General features: G+C 37.9%; 1 protein-coding gene across 1 annotated transcript in view; it reads right to left on the bottom strand.

Annotated features, from left to right (window-relative positions):
* Window positions 1–11515: 11515 nt before the first annotated feature.
* The window catches only part of LOC123231636 (serpin B6-like), a 42605-nt gene continuing 36429 nt past the window's right edge, over window positions 11516–17691 (bottom strand). The window contains exons 6-7 of the mRNA XM_044657916.1: window positions 13672–13827; window positions 11516–12049 (exon numbers count right to left, since the gene is read on the bottom strand). Coding sequence (XP_044513851.1) covers window positions 11645–12049; window positions 13672–13827 — 561 coding nt within the window. The 3' untranslated portion in view covers window positions 11516–11644. The remainder of the gene's footprint in view (window positions 12050–13671; window positions 13828–17691) is intronic.

The following is a 17691-nucleotide window of genomic DNA, read 5'->3' as shown; positions in this document are numbered from 1 at the left end:
TCTTCTTAGGGAGTTCTTTGATGGCTTGTTCAATTTCTTTTTCTGATGTGGGATTATTTAGGTATTCTATTTCTTCTGTTGTTAATATAGGCAATTTGTATTTTTGTAAATATTCATCCATATCTCCTAGATTGCTATATTTATTGCCATATAATTGGGCAAAATAGTTTTTAATGATTGCCTTAATTTTCTCTTCATTAGAGGTGAGGTCTCCCTTTTCATCTTTGATACTGTCAATTTGGTTTTCTTCTTTCCTTTTTGTTATTAGATTGAGCAATACTTTGTCTATTTTATCTGTTTTTTCAAAATACCAGCTTCTAGTCTTATTTATTAATTCAATAGTTCTTTTACTTTCGATTTTATTAATTTCTCCCTTGATTTTTAGTATTTCTAATTTAGTTTTCATCTGGGGATTTTTAATTTGCTCTCTTTCTAATTTTTTGAGTTGCATGCCCAATTCATTAATCTCTGCCCTCCCTAATTTTTCAATATATGCACTCAAGAATATAAATTTCCCCCTGAGTACTGTCTTGGCTGCATCCCACAGATTTTGGTAGGATGTCTCATCATTGTCATTCTCTTCAATGAAATTGTTGATTGTTTCTATGATTTCTTCTTTGACTAGCTGGTTTTGGAGAATCATATTATTTAGTTTCCAATTAGCTTTTGGTTTGCCTGTCCAGGTGCCCTTACTAATTATTATTTTTATTGCATTATGGTCTGAGAACGTTACATTTATTATTTCTGCTCTTTTGCATTTGTTTGTGATGTTTCTATGCCCTATTACATGGTCAATCTTTGTGAATGTACCATGTGCAGCTGAAAAGAAGTTGTATTCCTTTTTGTTCCTATTTATTTTTCTCCACATATCAATTAAATCTCTTCCATCTTTCTCATCATCTCAGATTTTAACTCTTCAAGAGCTTGTGGCCAGTTTTCCTTATTTTGGGAAGGTTTGGATATGATTATTTGTTTGTTCTCCTCTGCTGTTTGCTCTTTTGTCTGTATTTTATCTGTGTAAAAGTTGTTGCGTGTTACAGATTTCTTCTTGATGATCTTTCTCTTTTGGCGTTCTTGTCTCTGGATTGCCATTATTAGCCCTGCATCCTTTCAGGTTTATCCTCACACTCAGGGTTTGTCTGCGCTCTTTAGGCTGCTGAGGTCTCATTTGTTTTCAGGGTCAAGCCTCCTGGTGGTCCCCTTACTTGTTCCACTGCCCAAGGCTCCTTTAACAGTCTCAAGGCATTACTTCCACAGTTGTGAACCCCATTTGCACTGGGTCCCCACTCAAGGTCCACGCCTGCGCTCAAGATCCAAGTCCTCGCCTGCGATCAGAATTTGTGTCTGGGCTCGCTTCCGCGCCCGCACTCGTGCCTGTGCTCAGGCTTTGTGTTCAAAGTCTACATATGTTCTTTAGCCTCTTGGGGTCTTAAGTTTTGCTGCTCTCAGGAGCTGGTCATGGTGACCCCAGGTAGCTGCCAAGGACTTAATCTGTACCCCAAACTTGCTCTAACTCTTGTGCGCTGGCTTTGGCACTGTAGGTGGGATGGGGTGGGGGAGGGTGTTGCTCAGTTTGCATTTTAGTGAGAGCTGTTTCACCCCTTTATAGCATGGAAATGCCCCGATTCCACATACCTCCAATGCTGTGCCCTGTTGTGGGGTCCCTTTGTTTCTCTGGATTTGTTTTTATGTCTTCTTGAGGAGTCCTGTATGTTTTGGTTAGGAGAGGTTAAGCAGCTGCTTTTTACTCTGCCGCCATCTTCACCAGGAAGCCAGTACCATATTGTTTTGATGACTGCTGCTTTATAGTATAGCTTAATATCTGGTACTGCTAAAGCTATCTTCCTTCACGTTTTTTTTTCATTATTTCCCTTGATATTCTTGATCTTTTGTTCTTCCAAATAAACTTTGTTATATTTTTTTATAATGCCGTAAAAAAGGTTTTTGGTATTTTGATAGGTATGGCACTAAATAAGTAAATTAATTTGGGTAGAATGGTCATTTTTATTATGTTAGCTCGTCCTACCCATGAGCAATGTTTTTCCAATTGTTCAGATCTAGTTTTACTTGTTTGGAAAGTGTTTTGTAGTTATGTTCATAGAATTCTTGTGTTTGTTTTGGTAGATAGATTCCTAAGTATTTTATATTGTCTAGGGTGATTTTAAATGGTGTTTCTCTTTCTACCCCTTGCTGCTGTGATGTGTTGGAAATATATAGAAATGCTGATGATTATCATGTGCATTTATTTTGTATCCTGCAATTTTGCTAAAGTTGTTGATTATTTCTACAAGCTTCTTAGTTGATTCTCTAGGATTTTTTAAGTAGACCATCATATCATCTGCAAAGAGTGATAGCTTAGTCTCCTCATTGCCTATTTTAATACCTTTGATTTCTTTTTCTTCTCTTATTGCTACTGCTAATATTTCTAGTACAATGTTAAATAATAGAGGTGATAGTGGGCATCCTTGTTTCACACCTGATCTTATTGGAAAGGTTCTAATTTATCCCCAATGGATATGATGCTTGTTGATGGCTTAAGATATATACTGTTTATTATTTTTAGGAAAGGTCCTTCTATTCCTATACTTTCTAGTGTTTTTAGTAGGAATGGATGTTGTATTTTGTCAAAGGTTTTTTTTCAGCATCTATTGACATAATCATGTGATTTTTGTTTGTTAGGTTGTTGATATGGTCAATTATGTGGATGGTTTTCCTAATGTTGAACCATCCTTGCATTCCTGGTATAAATTCCACCTGATCATGGTGGATGATCCTCTTGATCACTTGCTGGAGTCTCTTTGCCAATATTCTATTTAAAATTTTTGCATCTATGTTCATTAGGGAGATTGGTCTGTAATTTTCTTTCTCTGTTTTTGATCTACCTGGCTTTGGAATCAGTACCATATTTGTGTCATAAAAGGAATTTGGCAGGACTCCTTCTTTGCTCATTATATCAAATAATTTGTATAGTATTGGGATTAGTTGCTCTTTGAATGTCTGATAGAATTCACTTGTGAATCCATCCATCAGGCCCTGGAGATTTTTTCTTAGGGAGTTCTTTAATGGCCTGTTCAATTTCTTTTTCTCATATTAGATTATTTAAGTATTCTATTTCTTCTGCTGTTAATCTAGGCAATTTATATTTTTGCAAATATTCATCCATATCACCTAGAGTGCTAAATTTATTGCTGTATAATTGGGCAAAATAGTTTTTAATGATTGCCTTAATTTTCTCTTCATTAGAGGTGAGGTCTCCCTTTTCATCTTTGATACTGTCAATTTGGTTTTCTTCTTTCCTTTTTGTTATTAGATTGAGCAATACTTTGTCTATTTTATCTGTTTTTTCAAAATACCAGCTTCTAGTCTTATTTATTAATTCAATAGTTCTTTTACTTTTGATTTTATTAATTTCTCCTTTGATTTTTAGTATTTCTAATTTAGTTTTCATCTGAGGATTTTTAATTTGTTCATTTTCTAGTTTTTTAAGTTGCATGCCCAATTCATTAACTTCTGCCCTCCCTAATTTGTTAATATATGCACTCAGTGATATAAATTTTCCCCTTAGAACTGCTTTGGCTGCATCTCATAGGTTTGGGTAAGAAGTCTCATCATTGTCATTTTCTTCAATGAAATTATTAATTGTTTTTGTTATCTGTTCTTTCACTAAATTATTTTGGAGAATCATATTATTTAATTTCCAATTAGTTTTTGGTTTGCCTCTCCATGTATTCTTACTAATAACTATTTTTATTGCATTATGATCTGAGGTTACATTTATTATTTCTGCTTTCTTGCATTTGTTTGCCATGTTTCTGTGCCCTATTACATGGTCTATCTTTATGAATGTTCTATGTGCTGCTAAAGAGAAGGTATATTCCTTTTTATCTCTATTTTTCTCCATATATCTATTAACTCTAATTTTTCTAGGGTTTCATTCACCTCTCTTATCTCTTTCTTATTTATTGTTTGGTTTGATTAATCTACATCTGATAGGGGAAGGTTGAGGTCCCCCACTAGTATGGTTTTGCTATCTATTTCCTCCTTGAGCTCCACTAGCTTCTCCTTTAGAAATGTGGAAGGTATACTGTTTGGTGCATACATATTTAGTATGATATTTCTTCATAGTTTATTCTGCCTTTTATTAGGATGTAGTTACCTTCCCTTTTAACCTTATCTATTTTTACTCTGGCTCTGTCAGAGATCATGATAGCCACCCCTGCCTTCTTTTTCTCATTTGAAGCCCAAAAGATTTTGCTCCATCCTCTCATTTTCACTCTATGTATGTCTGTCTGTCTCATGTATGTTTCTTGTAGACAACATGTGGTTGGGTTTTGGTTTCTAATCCACTCTGCTATTTGCTTTCGTTTTATGGGCAAGTTCATCCCATTCACATTCAGAGTTATAATTATCAACTGTGCGTTCCCAGTCATTTTGATTCTCTTTCCTAGTCCTGTCCTTTCTTCTTTCACAGTTTCCTTCTATACCAGTGTTTTGTTTTTAATCAGTTCCTGTAATCCCCTCCCTTGTTGTACTTCCCTTTCTCCCTCCTCCCTTCTTATTCCCCTCTTATTGTTCTTTAAAGCCACACGGGGCTCCCCACCAAGACCTCTCCCTCTCTAGTATTGCTTCCCTCCCCACCAGTCTGTTTGTTTCCCTTCTACTTCTCTATAGGGCGTGAATCAATTTTCTGCCCCTATGGATCTGATTGTTCTTCTCTAAGTTGATTTCAATGCACTTAAATATCTCTCTAACCTCTTTACCCTTACAATGTATTGTTATTTTTCCCTGTTGATCCCACATGCTTCTTTATGGAATATAAATTTATTCCTTTTTGTTTGCTTTCCTATTTTTCTTATTATTATCTTCTCCCTGCACCCCAGTTTTGTATATATTTATACCTACCTACCTACATACATATATACATACATACATACATACATATATATATATTTATATATCTCTTGACATTTCATCCTATACAGTTTATCCCTGTTCCCTCTATGTAAACTTCTTCTAGTTACCCTGTTGGTAATAAAAATTTTTAATATTTGCCAATACCTTCTTTCTTCTTGGGATATAAATTGATTGAACTTGTTGTGTCCCTTAAAGAAAAGAATTTTTTTCTCCTCCCTCCATTCTCTTAATGTTGATTCTCTTGAGTTCTTGGTTTGGGCAGCAAACTCTCTGTTTAAGTCCAGTTTTTTCTTGATGAATGTTTGGAAGTCCTCAATTTTATCGAATGACCATACTTTCCCCTTCAATAATATAGTTAGTCTTCCTGGATAGTTGATTCTTGGTTGACCCCATTCTCTTGCTTTCTGGAATAATGTGTTCCATGCCTTCCTGTCCTTCAATGTCAATGCAGCCAGATCCTGTGTTATCCTAACTGTGGTTCCCTGATATCTGAATGACTTCTTTTTAGCAGCTTGTAATATTTTTTCCTTGATCTGGTAGTTTTTGAATTTGGCTATAATATTCCTGGAAGTTGTCAGTTGTGGATTGAATGTAGGAGGTCATCTGTGGATCCTGTCAATTTCCACTTTTCCCTCTTGTTCAAGAATTTCTGGGCAATTTTCTCTGATAATTTCTTGTAAAATGCTATCTAAAATTTTTCTTTTATCATGATGTTCTGGTAAACCAATAATTCTTAAGTTGTCTCTTCTAGCTCTGTTCTCCAGATCTTTGGATCTCTTTTAAAGGGGCTTCTTTTGGGTCGCTTCCTGTGCCTTCTTCTTAGTTCTTGTGTCCAATCACAACAGACACTTTTCTTAGGACTGCCCAGGAGGCAGTCAGTAAATTTTGATTCGTCACTCACTCTAGCACACATGGGTCCCAGACCTTCCAAACTGTGAATTAAGTGGAGTTGTTTACATTTTTGGTGATTAGATTTGAGAATGGGCAAGGTAGATTTAATCTCATTATCACATTGTTCAAGTTCTCTTTCTAAGATAGGCAGAATTATTTAAGTGCTCTATTTCCTCTTTTGTTAATCCAGATTATTTATATATGTCATTTTTTTTGAAGAATAAAAAGTATATAATTGACACCATGTGAAGTATTATAGTCAAAGAATAATTGTGGAACAAGCATTGATTAAATGCCTAGTTTATGTCGGGCAATGTGCTTTAACACTTAATAAATCTTCTTTTTTAGTCTTCACAACACCCCTGGGAAGTAGATGCTATTATTCTCATTTTATAGTTGAGGAAACTGAGCCAGACAGAGATTAAGTAATTTGCCCCGTGTCATAGGCTGAGTGTCTGAGGCCAAAATTTGAATTCAAATCTTCCTGTTTCCAGGCTTATTATTCTATCCACTGAGCTACCTAGCTGCCTTTCATAGTAATAAAACTACTATCATTTTGTAGTGAGGGCCTAGTTAAAATAATATCACAAAAAATCTATAGTCACTAAAGATGGTGTAGTTAAGACAGCAGGCCAGTGTGAGAAAGGAATTCATCTCCCTTTGTTTTAATTTAAATCAATTAGGGACTTGAAATTCCCCTCCCTTTTCATTTAATCAGTCAGGGACCTGATTGATTGAGATGCACAAGGATACATATACCCACAGTGAAAGAAAGTTAAAAGGAACAAGACAGGAAATTGATCCCACAAGCACTGCCCCTTGGGCACTGCCAGGCAAATTGAAGAACTATGATTGGTTCCTGAGGTGTGATATGGGAGAGCTAATGGGTAGAGAAGAGAGCTTATGAAGGTGAGACCAAGGGGCTGGAGCTCATACTAATTCATATTTGGAAGGAAATTTGGATTGGCATTCGGACATTCTTGCATTGGTGACACTCTTGTTGGAGACACTACTGTGCTGGTGACTCTTGCTGAAGGGAGACACTTACTCTGTGTAAAATTGTATATTGACCTTTAAATAAGGCTGGTAATACAACAGTTTGTTGTAGATGCTTCTCCTTGTCCTAAGGGCAATATGTGTGTCATTTAAAATTACTCTAACCCCCAACACCTCCCACGTCCAAAGGGAGGTATTGGAGAAAGTATAAGGGAGAGGTTTTTCCCTAGACCTTCCCTTTTCTAATTTAAATAAAACCCAGCTATTCTAAAGCCTAAGTTGCTATCTGATCTTTTATTTGAGCCCTGAAGGGCTCTGGTCATTTTCCCCCTCCCAGGGCTTAGGACCCCTACCTTCCTTTCCCTTCCTCCTACCTTCCTCTCTCCTTTCTCCCATCCATCCTTCCTCCTACCTTCCTCCCTTCACCTTCACATATAGCTACCTTAAGACCTGGAGCTCTGACAATGCAATCTGACTTCTTCATATTAACAATAGGTTTATTAAAGTTGATAACTAGGGTTGGGTAAGGAATAGAGGACTAGGAGTTTCCCTAGGCTACTAAGTATCTATCTGTCCCAGAACCCACTGACCTGCAAAGGTCTCTTCAGCCTCCAACAATGCTGAAGCTACACTAACTCCCTCTCTGTCTAATTTCCCCAAACTTCCTGTCTAACTGCCCTAGTCTGAGCCCATCCAAAATAGTCTTTGATGAAGTTGCAGATCTAGTAGTTGGATCAGGAGTATGGTGACAAGACTCATCGAGTCACCAAATAGTTCAGGCTGAGTCTGCAGAAGTAACTTTGCAGACCGAGTCAAACAAAATGATAATTGATGTCTTCTCAGGAGTTCAATAGATGTCATTAAGATGAGGAACTTGCTGGCTGGGATCTCACAGGGATGATCAGGACCAAATTAAGAGATTAGAAAGGACCACCAGCTGGATTAGAGGGAGATCTGAGTCCCAGAGCTGTGACTGTCTCACCGCTCTCCCACTCCCTCCTCCAAACTGACAGTTAACCACTCCTCAGAACCGTCTCTGAGAATTCCAAGATTCCCTCCTGCACATTCTGTCTTCTGCAATTCAGCAAACTTCTGTATCTTCACTCTGTCACTTTGCATTTTGCCCAAATTCCTTTCTTTCTTCTGGGGACTCTTGCTGAAGTGACTCTCTTGGACTTCTGACTGGAGATTGGAACCTGAAGGCTCACAAGGGTATTTAGCTAAACTGCTCCCTACTTCTTTCCTACATTTCCTTCTCTTTACTATCTCTACTTTGATTAAACTAAATTGTTAAAGCGACTAACAGACTCATAATTTAATTTTAGTTATTACAATTTGGCAACCTTTTTAATTATTACACTAGTTATATGGAAGCTGGTGTATAAAAGAAATAGGGACCTGGAATAGTGGAGAGGAAGGAATATAAAGTGTGAAACTCAAAGGAGGAGAAATTTTCCAGAGAATAAAGGGAGGTTGCAAATTATAGCAAAGGAGGGAACCTCTGGAAGTGGTAAGGAGTTAAAGAGTTTCTCTTGGTCCAATGTGTTGTTCCACACTGAAAGAAGACAATCAATTAGTACTGGAGAGAGAAGCCAAGATTCACAAATATCTCGAGAAAGCCAGATTTCTGAGTCCCAGAAGACAGAATGACAAATAATGAGGTTCAAGTTAAAGGTGCAGGTAAATGATATGGTGGATAAAAAGCTAGACCAGGTGCCAAGAAGAACCAAGTTCAAATTCAGCCTCAGATATTGACTGTGTGTAACTCTGATTAAGTCATTTAACCCTGTTCTGTTTCAGGTTGCTTATAGACAGAAGCTGGGTATTGACACTTTCCAGAGGAACACAATGGAAGGGAAAATCAGAGAACTATGTGGCCTAAAGAGGGGTGGGAATGACGATGGGCCTGGAGACAAGAGTACAATGAGAAGTATCATGGGGGAGGATTTCCACTCAAAATTTATTTCTCTCTGCCCTTAGAAGACACTAAAATCTAGTTTAGAATTGCTTCCTAGTGTAAGTAGTAAGTAGTCATCAGACTTTGCAATTATAGAAAAGGATAGAAATAGGAAATAGAAATAGAAACTGAAGGAGAAGTGGTGAGGGGAGACGCTTGTGAGCAGGAACCCCAAAGGTTCCCACCCGAGTGATGGACCCCATAGAAATAGAGAAGAGGGCACCCCAAAATCCCTCTGCCCTTCACCCCTTTCCTTAATCCCTATATTGATATTAGTAAAAGACATTCATTAGTCAGATAGCTTTCCAGAGTTCTGCCTCCATCTTGAAACCAGACCAAGTGCTGTGAAGTTGAATGACCTTGGGGGAGGCATGCATGAACCCTGCCCTCATTCAGAATCAGATTGGGGTCCCCATACCTCCTCTTATAGGGAAGCCTCGTCCCCAACTCCTGTGGGGTGGCCAGGTCACCCAGTTTATGGGTGACACCCCCTTGAAGTCTGGGCATTGTATATTTGGCATGATGGGAGAGCTAGAGAGAGTCTCACCTCATAGACTCTATCTCCCCTCTATCATAATATTGGTGTCTGGCTCTCATTTATTCTTATACTAGAATGTAAGATATTTTTCCTTGAGTTCATCTTCAGATTATTTTAAATTTACTCTGTTTTATAGGTGGGTGATACAATGGATAAAAACCTAGATCTGGCACCAGAAAGAACTAAGTTCAAATCCAACCTCAAATACTTAATAGCTGAGTGTGACCCCGAGTAAGTCATTTACCTCCATTCTGCTTCAGGTTCTGTAGCATCCCAGGTATATTCTAATTTTGAAAGTATTATTGATGTATTATTGATGTAAATATTGTAACCTGTGTGCTCATGTACCAGACTCATGTACATATTATTTCTTGATCATTGTATTTAATTGGTACTCTGTTAATTTTGACCACTCTCCAAACCTACAGTCGAAAGGTCAAGAGAATTCCTGGGCAGGGCATTAGCTGCCACAGGGTCATAGTTCTTACCTTGACAGACCAGATTCCCTACCAGGTCACATGTTTGATTGATCTCTTTGATCTTGTGGTTGTCAATTGAGCCAATGTTAAATCATATGCCATGTCACATGTTCATCAGCTACCTCCCATTCCCCATTCCTTGATTCTCCAATAAAAGATTGGGGACAGATGGAGCTTTCTCTCTCTTTCTCTCTCCCTACCCCCCATCAGAGGAGCATGCATGCCTCTCTTTCTCTCTCTCTCTCTCTCTCTCTCTCTCTCTCTCTCTCTCTCTCTCTCTCTCCTGTCTCTTATACACATNTTTACTTAAAAATACATTTTTATATTCAAACATCGATGAACAAGAATGTTCCTCATATGACAAAACAAAGAATTCTCTATTAATTTTTTGGTGGGAAGGGGAAATTTCATGGGTGATTTCATTGCTACTACAGGGAAATTCATCACTTGAATCTTTAGCACTTCCAAGAATGAATTTCCTCTGCTAATGCAGATTTGAACCTTCTCTTCAAGCTAGTCTTAAAAAGGTCCCTGTACTAAATTTCCTAGGATCCCATAACCTTTGCAGGACTTCAATCTAGATCCTAGATCTTCTCTACTTCAGGGTTAAGTTCTCTCTCTCTGTGTCTCTCTCTCTCTCTGTGTCTCTCTTTCTCTCTCTCTCTCTCTTTCTCTCTCTCTCTCTCTCTCTCTCTCGCTCTCTCTCTCTCTCCCCCACCATCAGAGGAGCACGAATGCTACTCTCTCTGTCTCTCTCTCTTTTCCACCATCAGAGGAGCACACATGCTAGATCCCATGTTCTTGAAGCCTTTGTCTCTGAGTCTTTCTTCCTTTGTTGTGTTCCCTCTCTTTCTCTATCCCCTTTACCCATTTTCCTTTGGTTTCTAACTCTCCTTCTCAGGTATCCACCCACAAATACATTAGGTTGTTGGCTGTAGGGGGGGTCACAGGTTCCTTATCTATAGAGGTAATAATAGCACCTGCCTCTCATGGTTGAAGTAATGATAAAATGAGTTTATCCTTGTAAAGCACTTTACAAACATAAAAGCTCTATAGAAATGCTATTAAAAATTAATGATTAAATTGCTACATTTGCCATAAGAATACCTAGAGCCCAATTTATAGGACATAAGATTCATTGCTTTTTCCAAGTGAATTCCTAAATGAGCTTAAACTCAATTGGAACTTTCAGCATCTGGGCTTTTTTTTTAGGCTTGAAAGAGTTTTTGTTCCCAGAATCTTCTCTCATGAATTCATGAAACCAGTTCTCCAGATTCCTACTATTCCATTTAAATTTCTACCGCTTCCTCTAAAAAAAATGGGAAGGGATATCTGCCCTATTGACAAAGGAAGAACAAACAGTAATAACTACTTTTCCTTTTGTACCCTGATGAAGTGAGAGTGAAGATGTAGTGTCAAAAGGAAGATGAAGTGGAATGTTGGCGCCAGAAGCTAAGCACTAAGTTTTATAAAAAATGAATTTACAGATATTACCTTTTGGAATTGGGATATAGCCAGATGAGTGAGACACAATTATGGGGGACAGGTAAAGGGCTTTTTTAGTAGCCAATGCTTCCATTAACAAAAACTAACCACGAAATACACCAGGGAACATTAGCTCCTAGCCCTCCCTTTGATCTTCATCCCGTTAATGAGGATACCTGTTGTACACTTTGAAAATTACAGCTTTCAAAAGACAAACAGGAACAAAAAACATGCAATCTCAGGGAATGAACTTTCCAATCAAGAATTTTATTTCTGAATTATAACCATCATATTGACAAGGATACTTTGGATCATAGGTACATCAGAGTTTAGGTAAAAAGAGGCAAGTGGCATGAGGGTAGACTATAAAGAGTAATGATCTCTTTATGGAGAAGTGACTTTACCAAAAAACCAAGTGTTTTTTGACTTTTCGTCAATGATAACAAAAAGGAAAGGATGGTTAGCCACAAATTTTGGAGTAATTCTTGCACATCGATTCATCATGACTGCTGCAGTGGCACAAGCTGCCTCTGTGCCTTCTTCATTAACTTCCACATGAGCCTTGTGCATAACCTTGGATAGATATAGGTCCTTCCTGGTTGACATCCCAGAAAAGTCAGCCATGCTTTGATCAAATGCATCCGACATCCCCAATTTTTTAAGAATGGATTCCATGTCTAAATTCTCCTCCAATTTAAATCTGGGAAGATAAACTTCTACCTCAGTCTGGTCCATCATGTCTGGATTTAGCCAATCTGCTAATTTCTCAGAAGTAAGTGCTTCTTCCAACTAGAAATAAAAAGAGTTGCATGTTGTGATGACCAAAGGATTTAATTTAATTAGACAAATATTCCTTCAGTACCTACTATGCTAGATGTGGAGTATCCAAAGACTAAACAAACAAAAAAGGCTTATGTTCTCAAAGAACTTCTATTCTACTTAAAAGTTAAGAAAAGTGCTAAATGAGGGGCAGCTATGTAGAGCATTGGATAAAGCCCCAAGCCTGGAATTGCTAGGACCTAGGTTCAAAACTGGCCTTAGACACTTCCTAGCTCTGTGATCCTGGGTAAGTCACTTAACCTCAACTGCCAAGCCTTTGCCATTCTTCTGTCTTAGAATTGATACTAAGACAGAAAGTTAAGTGGCAAGTGCACAACCAACCCATATTCATTCTCATTCTCTCCCTCTCCCACTGTCTGTTTGTCTCTCTCTCTCACACACACACACACCATTCAAACAGACAGTGATACCACCCTTTTCTATGCTTTCCTTCATAAGACTTTAGATTCAGAGCTGGAATGGACCTTGGAGACCATCTAGTTAACTCTTCATTTTACAGATGAGAAAATTGATTCCACAAGGGGCTAAGCCAAAATTCCAACCAAGTGGTTGGTTCCACAACTTCAAATACAGCCTTCCTTTCTCCTGTCTACCCATCCCACAATCTTCAAACTGCACTCTAAAGTCATATATGCTCTCTTGGGCAGAATTTACAGTCTTACTCTAGCTCAGAATACAGATTTCATTTCTTCCTGCCCCCTTTCATTACTACTTTCTAACTTAAATTTCTCTAGCACTTTGTAGACTTCAAAGCACTTTCACATATAATCTCATTCAAGCTTCACTTGTCACAATAATCCTTAGAATTATTTCAGGCAGAGTATTTCCATTTTGCATATGGGGAAACTGACTCAAAGAAGTTCCATGATTTCCTGAGTAAGTGAAAAACTGACATTTCAGTTGACTTCACTCAACTTGATTCAACTTGATTTCTGCAAAACTGGGGTGACTCTTAAGTCATGACAGGACCTCATCCTGACTAGATTGAGAATTGGTCATTGGACTATCTAGGATCTTAACAAGGAAGTTCTCCAGTGAAGTGGCCTAAGGCAACTAGTTCTGTACTCCCTACTAACCTATTTATTTATCCAGACTTCCTTCCTCAAGCATGCTTCTAGTCTATCATGACTCCCAATCCCATCTCCAGCTTTGCTTATCTGATTCCCATCCTGCTCTGCTTGCCCACACCAGCAGGATGTTGAATCCATCTCATCTTCCCCTCTAGCAATTCCAGACCCTTAAGTGTTATTAGAGGTCCTTGGTTCCCTCTAGTCTCTAGTGGGTGACTGCTGCTGTATAATCTTCCACTGTCAGTCCCTAAATCTAGTGAAATGATACCTTGAATCCCAAGGGATTGCTCTCTTCTCCCACCACCCCTACTGTACCCTTGCTCCCTTGTAATGCATTAAAAAAAATCAGTATCACCTCCAGTCATTTATCTAGACATCTAGAACAAAATTTCAAAGAACTTGATTATTGTAATAAAAATTCAGACATAGTAAGTATATACAACTCTGAACCAATTTTTCTAAATTTTCTGGAAGCAACTAGCACACATTAAAATTGCTTACCATTTTTATATCCCTGTCCTCATCCGGAAGCAAAATGGCCATGCTCACTCGTTCTCCAGTATAAGGCATAACTAAGATCTTGGTAAACACTTCTCCTATGTAAGTCATACGAAATGTAGATTTCTGATACATCATTTGTACTGGTTTCTGCTTCTCCTGAAATTAGATAAATAAATGTGAAATTGAATACAGGGCAACTAAAGAGGGCAGATAAAACAATACAACTGACTAAAAAAAAGAAGCCTACTTGTCTGCTCCAGCCTATTGTCTTTAGACTATAAGCCCTTTGATGGCATAAATCAAATGTTTACACAATGATATCTAAATACTCTGTGGCTTGTTTCTTTATATGGAACTATATATATAGGAAAAAAATATACCTTATGTCCTGTCATGTGACACAGAGTTGCTACTTTAGGCATATATGTATTGTAAAGATGGTAGCTGCAAAGATGTAGCTTGCAGGCCCAGAGCCCCGGTTGTAAACTCAAGCCTTGAGCAGAGGAAGGGAAGCAACTACTTAGAACTCCAATTCCCCCCCTTCCTTTGGCAATTCAAGACTCTGGGAGTTGGTCTAACTCAGTGGTTCCCAAACTTTTTTGGCCTACTGCCCCCTTTCCAGAAAAAATATTACTTAGCCCCCTGGAAATTATTTTTTTTTAAATTTTAATATCAATTAATAGGAAAGATAAATGCACCTGTGGCCATCACCACCACCCCTGGATCACTGCAGCACCCACCAGGGGGCAGTGGCACCCACTTTGGGAATCACTGGTCTAACTGAAAATGTTTGTGGACCAGTATGGCTGCTTAATTGACAAGTTTTCCTAGGGCTGAACTTGATGTCAATTGGAAATAATTTCACAGGAGATAGATAACTTTGACTATGAGAGGTTTATCCCCTGGCCAAGTATGGATAATTGGCTCAGGATATCTTCACAAATGAATCTCTTTCAGGATCCTAACTGCCTCTCAGGCAACCAAGATGGAAGTTGGCTTAGGTAATGTATGTGTTTAGGCTTAAATGGTATAGATAAAGGATATCACTAACTTAACTAATAACAAGGGTTTAATAACTTCAAGGGTTTGGGGTAGTTAATATATATAGGAAAGAGGAAAAGGTAAAAACTGTCTAATTTATCTTCATTTCAGGGAAAACCCCACAGAAATCTTCTTCTAACTACCACACAAGCTTTATATCTATTAGGAATAAATGCAAGATGGTTAAAAGTATCTTGATTGGAGATCTGTAAATTCAGGTTTTGTTGAGATACTGCTAGCTCGATTTCTTTGCAACAGTAACTAAATCAGAGGTCAATGTGGGATAGTTATAATGATTGCTTCTATGGGTAAATATCTAACATCCAGCAAGCTCCTTAGGTCAGAGTTAAGTTAGGCTTCAAAGCAAGGGTCAGCAACCTTTTTGGCCGTGAGAGCCATAAACGCCACATTTTTTAAAATGTAATTTCGTGAGAGCCGTACAGTGCTCACAGTGAGCGCTCCTGTAACAGCGCCTGAAAAAAAAAACTGACTTTATGTCTCCTGCAGAAAGAGCCATATGTTGCCGACCCCTGCTTCAAAGGGAAGTAGTAAACCCACTATCTCATCCACCCAGTATCCTGTCCCCCAAAGAGTGCTAGACTCAAGCTTGGGGTGCTGTTTTTATACCCACATTCTTAACTGTCCTAACTGTCCCTCTCTTGGAGTTCTATTCACCCCACTTAAGATTCTTCTGGTTACAGTATAAAATGTCTTTAATACCAAAGAAGTATTTTCAAGAGTCCTATAGTTTCCTTTTTCTTTCTTTAGATCCCCTTCAATTAAAGCATTTAGTGCTCTCCTGTCTTATTTATCTCCTTCCGCCTATAAGAACAAGAAAAGCTAAAAGTTCAGCTAATTCCACTTAACCAAATATTCAGTGAATAATCAATTTTAATGAGTTTCATTCTAATTGAATTTATAGTTTAAGTCTTATCTGATTATGGAATGAAAACCTTTATCCAATTAAAGACATTTCATGTGTCAACAAGCTGTTGAAACCATAATTTTAAAAAAAACCTCTTACCTTCTCTCTTAGCACTGGTATTAAATAACAGTTCTAAGGAATAAAAGCAGTAAAGGCTAGGCAATGGGGGTGAAGTGACTTAGCCAGGGGCACAAAACTAGGAAGTATCTGACGCCAGATTTGAATCTAGGATCTCCCATCTCCAGGCCTGGATCTCTTTTTACTGAGCCACCTAGCTGCCCCTCAGAGTCATAATTTTAAAAAACAAGTCCCAAATCTTTTACTCCATTAAAAATACATTATTGCTACACACAAGACTTATCTACAAGTAAACCTTTTTAAGGTGATAACTATTAGGAGAAGTGGAGGAAAGAGACTAGCTTTACCTTTCTCAAGATCCCTATATGTATATTATATATTTTCTGGACATTTTACATTATTCTAATGACTAATGATATTCTGTATTATATTTCATCTCTAACTGATGTCCCAAAAATTCACCCTCTATATTTCTTTATGGCATTAACAATGAAGTTTCTGACAAAACAGAGTATTGAAAGAAAAGATTTTTTTTGTTGTTGCTCAAAGAACTTTTTCTATTTCCTGCAACATGAGGTATTTAATAGGTGCTTGTTATCTCACCACAAAGCACTCAGATGTATAATGCCTTCTCTGTGTTTGTGTGTATGGCTATGTACTGTAAATACTAACACAAACCTTTTACTGGAAATAACTTAGAAATTTTGAGGAGACAGTTTCCCAAGTTCTATCTAGATCCTCATACCAATATAAAAGAAATGAAGAGGGCGTTTAAGCTTTATAATCCATCTTTTGAGGACGGTGATAATGACGGAATTTTATTCTTCCAGTGAAAAAACAAAATTCATAGAGGAAACAAGAAATCATCCAAATTTGACATCATGGCCAACAGGGATCTAGAATTAAGTTCTCATACCAACATGAATTATTTGATCAGGTGTAGAAAGGATTTATTAGAGGTGATGCAATTGCATGCTCGTTGTCCAAATTCCTGGGGTAAATTTGAGAAGATGAAGCATGGGGAAGACGAACACCCAAGTGTTTATCTAGATTATCTCATGGAAGCAGCTGAGACAACCCTTGGGTTTCGTGATTTGCAAGCAGAGGACATGATTCAACAAGACGACAGTTTGTAAAGGGTTGTGCTTTCCCTATACAGACTTACTTTCATCTTTATTGTCCTGGATGGGAGAATCTGTCTGTGGAAGACCTGAGACAGACAGCTACTTATGTCCACGATTCTAAGGAAAAAGATTTAAAAGCAGCAAGGAGCAATGAGTCTGATGAAGATTCAGTCATTGCAGATCTAAAGAGACAATTAAAAGAAGCAAAGAAGCAAAAAGAGGTGGAAGAGATTAAAAATCTTGCTCTTCAAACTCAGCAGGTACAGAGTCAACCTAGGCAGTCCAGTAATAGTAACAACACAACTACAAAATGTTTTTTATGTGGTTGAACTGGCCATGTAGTTCGAGTGTGTAGGTTCAAGAATCATATTAATTTCAACAAGCCCAATAACAACAACAATGCTAGCAATAGACACACATATTACAACTCAAAGTAGAATTCAAATAATAGAAGCAACAGCAACAACCATCACTGCTCTAATGAAAATGTGTTGAGTCTGTCCACAAGGGCCCAGGTGACCAGACCGAAGACTTTATGAACCAAACATCATATGTTAGCAATTACAAAGACACAAGGGACTGCACTAGGGCACAGGAAAAGGATATAAGACTGAATAAGCTGGGCAATAATAAGATTACTGTATATAATCTTACTGGCAGAATAAAGACTACTGAAGAAATTGAGGAACAGAACGATATTTTACAGATGAGAAGGGATGTCTATGGGATAAGCAATGATGAAAATAATAGTCAAAGCTCATGTCCATTACTAGCAAGTATGGATATGCAGTTACAAGACATGAAAGGGATGGCTGGTAATTGCTTTGTTAAAGACAAGACATTGCAAGGGTC

This window comes from Gracilinanus agilis, chromosome 1 (genome assembly GCF_016433145.1).
Source record: "Gracilinanus agilis isolate LMUSP501 chromosome 1, AgileGrace, whole genome shotgun sequence".
NCBI classification, from domain to species: Eukaryota; Metazoa; Chordata; class Mammalia; order Didelphimorphia; family Didelphidae; genus Gracilinanus; species Gracilinanus agilis.
Note: the sequence above shows the minus strand (reverse complement) of the source record. Positions and strands in the feature narration are given on the sequence as shown.